Source organism: Fistularia commersonii, chromosome 16, assembly GCF_037954325.1.
Source record: "Fistularia commersonii isolate RoL2024-O1a breed Wild chromosome 16, RoL_Fcom_v1.0, whole genome shotgun sequence".
NCBI classification, from domain to species: Eukaryota; Metazoa; Chordata; class Actinopteri; order Syngnathiformes; family Fistulariidae; genus Fistularia; species Fistularia commersonii.
Window position 1 is genome coordinate 486,194 of NC_141299.1, and position 7,384 is coordinate 493,577.

At 45.9% G+C, this 7,384-nt stretch overlaps 1 protein-coding gene across 3 annotated transcripts in view; it reads left to right on the forward strand.

Annotated features, from left to right (window-relative positions):
• pde4ba (phosphodiesterase 4B, cAMP-specific a) overlaps window positions 1-7,010 on the forward strand; it is a 127,050-nt gene extending 120,040 nt beyond the window's left edge. For all 3 annotated transcript variants that reach the window (XM_086161396.1, XM_086161397.1, XM_086161395.1), the window contains 7 exons: window positions 1,728-2,011; window positions 2,128-2,292; window positions 2,436-2,535; window positions 2,630-2,784; window positions 2,880-3,002; window positions 3,291-3,473; window positions 3,551-7,010. In XM_086161396.1, the coding sequence (XP_086017522.1) occupies window positions 1,728-2,011; window positions 2,128-2,292; window positions 2,436-2,535; window positions 2,630-2,784; window positions 2,880-3,002; window positions 3,291-3,473; window positions 3,551-3,997 (1,457 nt within the window). In that variant the 3' untranslated portion in view covers window positions 3,998-7,010. The remainder of the gene's footprint in view (window positions 1-1,727; window positions 2,012-2,127; window positions 2,293-2,435; window positions 2,536-2,629; window positions 2,785-2,879; window positions 3,003-3,290; window positions 3,474-3,550) is intronic.
• The last annotated feature ends 374 nt before the right edge of the window (window positions 7,011-7,384 follow it).

Consider the following 7,384-nt stretch of genomic DNA (forward strand, 5'->3'; position numbering starts at 1 on the left):
TTGTATGTCTCTGTATGACGCGTGCATGAGAGGGTGAATTGCTGCTGTCTTTATTTGACTTGTGAATGAGAGGGTGAAAGGTTGCACGTCTATACGTAGCCCTCTGATCGCCCAGTCCAGGGTGAACGCTGCCTCTCGTCCAATGACAACTAGTAAAGGCTCTGCTTCCCTTTGTCTTATCGATCAGTGATCAGACTGTATCTCCCTGTCTCCCCAGAGTATGTTTTTGTATTAATTTTGACCCTGTTTTAAATCCCAGCATCATCATACCTCCAATAATGTCGGGTGGTGAGTTTGTCGCGCGTTACTGTTTTATATTAAAACCACAGCTCACATGACACCTCTGCATATTATTGTCTGCAGAGCTGTGGGATCTGAAAACCTCTGGAGCAGTTTATTAGTTTTATCACGGCGCCAAGTGCATGGCATCACCAGAAATGGCTGTTAACAAGGACTCTCATCGACCTAACAATCTGATCTCCACACACACACACACTCATATTCAAGCCCCAAACAAATGCCAGCAGTGATAATGATAATAAATTAAATAGATTAAATAAATAAATTAAAGACGGATATATGGCTCTTCCTCTCATTTCCCACTCAGCACATTTCTGAGAGAGCGTCATTGCCCATTATCAATTACCACTGGAAGGACTGAAGAGAGAGAGAAAAAAAGGAGAGACAGGACAGGAAAACAGTGAGGAGAAGGAGAGCATGGTACTGAAAGTGATTATTTGAATTACTGCTGGTAATATAATAACCCCCGCAGGTGAAGGCCATGGTCCGGGCTGCGTGGCTCCCGTCCAGGGATTTTCTTGCAAAGGCGAGGACCTGCTTGCCCTCTGCATGCTCACAACTGCTACTTGTTTTAAGTGAGAAGTGGAAAAAAAAGCACAAAAACTGTGTTTCGTGTGTTTATTTGGGGATCACTTGCTTTTTTTCTTTCTTGTTTTTTCCACGGGAGCCAAAGGGATGATTTATTAAAGTTGGCTACTTTGGGGTCTCCACAGCAAATTTTTAACATTAATTTTAAGATTCCAGTTTTTTTTTTTTTTGGATCATACATAAACACCGAGTATATAATAATTATATATAATGTTGTACATTAATTAATTCATTCGTTATCTATCCAGGTGCTCTCATCATACACTCCATCCTGGACCCATTTCCAATCAATCACAGGGCCACATTCACTCATTCATGTCATAGATGAGCATACAACTAGATTTCGAGGTATCTCAACCAAAAAACTAGACTTCAGTCAGACTTTGGAGTTCCACTAGAGTTCAGACCAGGAACACACACATGGGTGGACATCGTACATATGCCCAGGATTTCAAGAATTTTTTCAGTAATCCTGAAGGAAGTTGTGAGAGATGTGACGCTGATCGGCATCAGCTGCACAGAATCCCCAAGCTGTCGTTGGTCAATACTCCGACCTGTGGGAGCAAAAAGAACAAAGGATAGAATATGAGCCACCTGCCTAGACGTGAAGAAAGAAGGCGCTGCGAGGGGAGGAAGTGGGGCGGAGATGAATGAACAGTAGGAGCTCAGAGAAGCTGCAGCTGGAGGAGGGTTGGGGGCACCAAATGAATGGACGGTGCTTCTGCGGCGCACCTGCGAGTCCATTCGGACAAAGGCTCTCTGTGTGAGGTTAAACCATCATTTTAGCCGTTTCTCTCTGGCGCACAGTTCACTCACTATCTCTTCTCTCCAACCTTCAGACAAGCAGAATGAGGTGGAGATCCCGTCGCCGACCACCAAGACGCGGGAGAAGAAGAAGCAGCAGAAGCAGCAGCTGATGACACAGATCAGTGGGGTCAAGAAGGTGTCACATGGATCCTCGGTCTCCAGCAGCAGCATCTATCGCTTCGGTGTGAAGACCGATAAGGAGGAAATGCTGTCCAAGGAGCTGGAGGACCTCAACAAGTGGGGGCTGAACATCTTCACGGTGTCGGAGTATTCCAACAACCGACCGCTTACTTGTATTATGTACGCCATCTTTCAGGTACAGAGGGTTTGTTTTTGTTTTTTATTTTTTATTTGTTTTTTAATGGTTTTGCTTGCATACTCCATGGAGGTACAACTTCAGCTCCTCACCGTGTCCCAATGTTCTCTTCTTAGGAACGAGACCTGTTGAAGACATTCAAGATCCCAGTGGATACGTTTGTGGCCTACATGATGACGCTTGAAGATCACTACCATTCAGACGTGGCCTACCATAATAGCTTGCATGCTGCTGACGTTGCCCAGTCCACGCACATCCTCCTCTCCACTCCTGCCCTGGATGTAAGCCACCAGAGAATCGTCGGTCCATAGATAGTTCGATAATATCCATACATGCCAGTGTGCTCTTGCGTCATCTTCTCATCCCCGAGTTCTTCCTGAACCACTTGGGTTTTAGGTATTCATTTCTTCTCATCATTCTACAGGCGGTCTTCACAGACCTCGAGATCCTTGCAGCCATCTTCGCTGCGGCCATCCATGATGTCGACCATCCTGGCGTGTCAAATCAGTTCTTAATCAATACAAGTGAGTGGAGATATTTCATCAGGGGACAGATTGATTGGCTCAGCAAAGCAAAAAACGGATGTGATTAACGTCCTCGCATATGATTTCCGCCCAGACTCCGAGCTTGCCCTGATGTACAATGATGAGTCCGTGCTGGAGAACCATCACTTGGCCGTGGGGTTCAAGCTCCTCCAGGAGGACAGCTGCGACATCTTCCAGAACCTCACGAAAAAGCAGCGGCAGTCCCTGCGCAAGATGGTCATCGACATGGTGAGGAACCTGGAACGGCATTCTTCTGCAACCCCTCCTGGTGTAAATCAATCAAGCTGTATAAAATTGTCCTGATGCCAACGTCCTCCTTCCAGGTTTTGGCGACTGACATGTCCAAACACATGAGTCTGCTGGCGGATTTGAAGACAATGGTAGAAACCAAGAAGGTGACAAGCTCCGGCGTGCTCCTCCTGGACAACTACACGGACAGAATACAAGTGAGAATAGAGGTTTATGTCGATTAGGGTCTAAAATAAGAGGTGGTGTCTTCACAAACCGTGGGGTTGAACACCCTTGAAGACCTCGACCTCGAAGAGGCTCCAACCAGTAGCTAGTGTTGGTGAAGGCTACTCGGCTAACAATAGCTAGCAAATCTCCCACATACCTGCAATGTGATGTTCAGAAAAGGACCAAAAGAACAAATTCCATCATTGGGCCTGACGTAATTTCTTTGGACGGGTGATTTTAGTGGCCCCAAAAATTCAACATTCCCCAATGATGTGCAGGTGCTGCGGAACATGGTGCACTGCGCCGACCTGAGCAACCCCACCAAGTCCCTGGAGCTGTATCGGCAGTGGACCGACAGGATCATGGAGGAGTTCTTCCACCAGGGTGACCGGGAACGTGAGAGGGGAATGGAGATCAGCCCCATGTGCGACAAACACACTGCCTCAGTGGAGAAGAGCCAGGTAGACCCCAAGTGTCCACAAAAAGTCGTCAACAGAAAAGCTTTTGTTCTTTTCTGATCTTGGCTTGTCTTCTCCAGGTTGGTTTCATCGACTACATTGTGCACCCGCTGTGGGAGACCTGGGCCGATCTGGTCCACCCCGACGCCCAGGACATCCTGGACACGCTAGAGGACAACAGAAACTGGTACCAGAGCATGATCCCGCAGAGTCCCTCCCCACCCTTCTATGACCAGGGCAGCCATGGACACAGTGGAGGCACTGGGGGGCAGGGAGGCGGGGAGAAGTTTCAGTTTGAGCTGACGCTGGAGGAGGAGGACTTGGATGGAATAGAGAAAGACGCAGATGGCGAGGAGGATGACGAAGACGAGGAGGACGCATTAGAAGAAGAGGAGGACAGTTTCGGGGACTCCCGTTCTCCTCCCCTGGACTATTCGGATGATCGGGAGAATGAGGACGGGGGCGCGATGGAGCCGACGTCGGCAATAGAGATTGTGACACACGAGGCGTCGCCGACGGACACATAGGGCTTCCACCATCTGGCTCACATGATTTCGAAAGAGGGGAGATCCTCTTGCAGCTGTGCTTTTTAACAAGCCCACAGAAGCAGGGGCTCGCTTTTTTGCCCGCACGTAGGGCGTCTTGCACTTGGATGTTTGGAGCTGGAGAAGACGGATCAGAGAAGGGTTTTTTGTGTGGCGACGCAGCTTCAGAGTTCTCAGGAAATCATTTTTTCTGCAAATGTTCCGGTCCTGGCAGAACGGGCGAGACTCGAGGTGGAACTTTGGAAGGATAAGGCCAGTTTTTTTTTTTGATTGGCGGAAGGTAGAGGAATGGTTGCTTTACTTTTTCTGGACTTGCATTAAATGGACATCAACACTACTGAGAGAAGTTTTGTACCTTCAGACTTTTTTACAAATATCTGATCTAGAAGTAGCATAGAGTAAGATCTACTGATGGAGACACATTTGTATAGCAAGAGAAAGTGTTTACTTTTTTCCTGTACCATTTGTCAAATGACTTTGTGTGCCTTTTTTACTAATGTCTTTATATAGTTTTTTATTTATTGAACACGCTAGTATGTCTGTCAAATGTTTTTTTTCTAATCTGAGAGAGTAAAAATCATATTTGTATGTTTAAAAAAAAAAAAACAGAACGGTCTTCCATGTAATGGGCAATAGAGAAATCCAAACAAGCGTCGACAAAAAGCCCCTGTGAACAAAGCGGTCAGAAGACGGGGGAAATGCCAACGCACACACACACACACACACACACACACACACACACACACACACATTCACACACACACACACACACACACCCACACAAACACACACACACTTGTTTGTCACTTTCACTTTTTCCCCACTCTGAGCATAAATGCTGGATTCCAGCCCCCATTGGCTCATGGCTCCTCCTTGGTTCTCCGCCGGCTGACATCACAGCCCCCTTTCGTGCAAATGTAAGGTGAGCTGAAATCATGCCATTTTTTTCAGGGAAAACAAACCATATTGCCAGCATCCAATCTGCTCCTTAAAATCAGAGATGGAAAATGCACGGCGGCAGCGATTGTGATTTGGTCTTGCATGTCAAAGTCCAAATAATCCCATTAGCCAGAACCAGACCTGACCCCGGCTCGTATGATGTGACCCCCCCCGAATCCCTCCGAACCCGCCGCAATCAGGCCCAGACCAGATGATTAAAGGTGCCCTTGCAACTGCCCATGTGAAAGGCGTTCTCAGACCCTCATCAGTGCCGCCATTCACCGGGTTTACAAACCCCTCCAGGAAGTCACGGACACGACCCCAAAAACAATCAGGCCAGCTATTTCTTCCTCACGATGAGAGAAAAAAAAAAAGGAAAAAAATCCCAGAAGGGCCGCTTCTTCTCTTTGACGTCAATTGAATTTCCTCCCCCTCTCCAGCATCGCGTTTCCAGGACAGTTGGGTTATTAGGATTTGGCACAGATGGGATTGCAGTAAACAAGATGGCAGACTGCGAGTGGAAAACATCGTAACGTATCTGACTTTTTTAGGAGGGAGGTTGCAGACCTCGCCTTTCTCCTCCCGTGACTTCCAAACCTTGTGGTCACACCTTCTCCATTCTCAGATACGCTCAGAAAGATACTTCTTCAGTCTGCCTGCGCTTATCCAAATGACATGGCAATCACTTTTGCGCAGTGTGTATGTGGGGCATGGAAGGTTTGTGTGTGTGTGTCTGGATGGGTAGACTTTTGCCAGCAGGCCTTATTCCCCCCAACTCCACCCCACTCCACACCTTTGTCTCCCTCACTGTTTGTTGCTAGGAGCTCAAGTCGGTCCTTTTTGCTGTTTATAACAGTGTGTATTTATTCTATAAGCCTGTAAATAAGAAATACTGGTTCAGTGTAAAATTTAATTTATATGCACTCGCATTACCTGAAAGTGGTGGTGTTTAATGTGTAGGAGGCTGGGGTTCGAGTCTTTTTATATATGTATTATATATTGTTATATATAGATATATATAAACACACAACACACAATATAATGTTGTGTGCGTACACGCACAATGTTTTGAGTGTCCTGCGGAGAAGCGGCTAAAGAAACATGTTGTCACATGAGAAACCTTGCGGCTCCAAAATATTGGTGCAACACCACATTGGAGGAAACGGCACACTTTATCTTATGCATGGATATATAAACCAAAAAGTGGTTGTGGCGTTGCTTTGAAATATGAATTGATGTAAGAGATTTTTTGTTTTTCTTTTATAGATTTGCATTAATCAAATTACTTGCTGCATGTTTTCCTCGTTTATTAAGATTTTTTCGAGGGGGAGGGGGCATCATTATCCAAACTAAACTAGACCAAGTAAAGTCTTATGAAAGGTACAAGGTTTCCATCTGACAGCAGCTATTTCGCGACCCAGAGGCAACGTTGAGGACTCCACAGGCTCGGATTACAGGATACATGTGAGCGACCTGGACACACTCACACATATATGTGAGCGACACACACACACACCCACACATACACATGTAGAGCTTGTTTTCTCTCAGCAGCTCCGACATCAGGCACTTGAATGCAGATTGCTGATATGCGAGGCCTGACACCAGGTGATGAGCACTTTGGCACTTCATGTAAAAGTAGACGACAAAGGGTTGGAGGGGGGCCAGAATTGGTAGCATGCAATACATCCTTTCCATCCCTCCCGCCGGCACTGACGTCCCACGGAACATCCCACGTAGCTGATTGTGCTAATTTGTGAATTATTTCTGACCAAAACTTATTAGCAGTTTTGAAATTCAAACGTGTCGGTATTAACATGATCTCTTCTTTTGGTCCTAGTTGTGTCCTAATAGTTAAATAGCCTGATTTAGCACTATCTGCATGAGCGATGGGTTCTTTTTTTTTTTCCTTCAACTGTCAATATGTTCATGTCCACTGGTCACTGCAGTTGGGTTCATAAATGTTTCACACAATGTATGGTATTATATTGTATATTGTGTTCAAACATACAACTGAGATACTTTTTCTATGACGTGATTAAATGCAAAGCATGGATATATTTCATCTGCTTGCTCTTTTTTCCTTCAGGTTGAGGGGTGCGTGGAGGGTCACATAATAACTGTATTTTTCGGATTATAAATCACAGTTTTTTTCATAGTTTGGCCGGGGGTGCGACTTATACTCTGGAGCGGCTGAAGTGTGAAATTATTGAGCTCTCTTGCTCAATGTGTGTCTCTCTGTGTCTGCGTGTGTGTTTTTAATATATCAGTGATTGTCTCACACACACACACACACACACACACACACACACACATACGGCAACCAATCAAAATTCAGCAGGGGTGGGTCATGGAAGAAGTGCGTCGTGAAAAAAAGAGGCTGCCTGCCACTTCTGTACCTATGAAAATTGATCATTTTAACATTCGCTG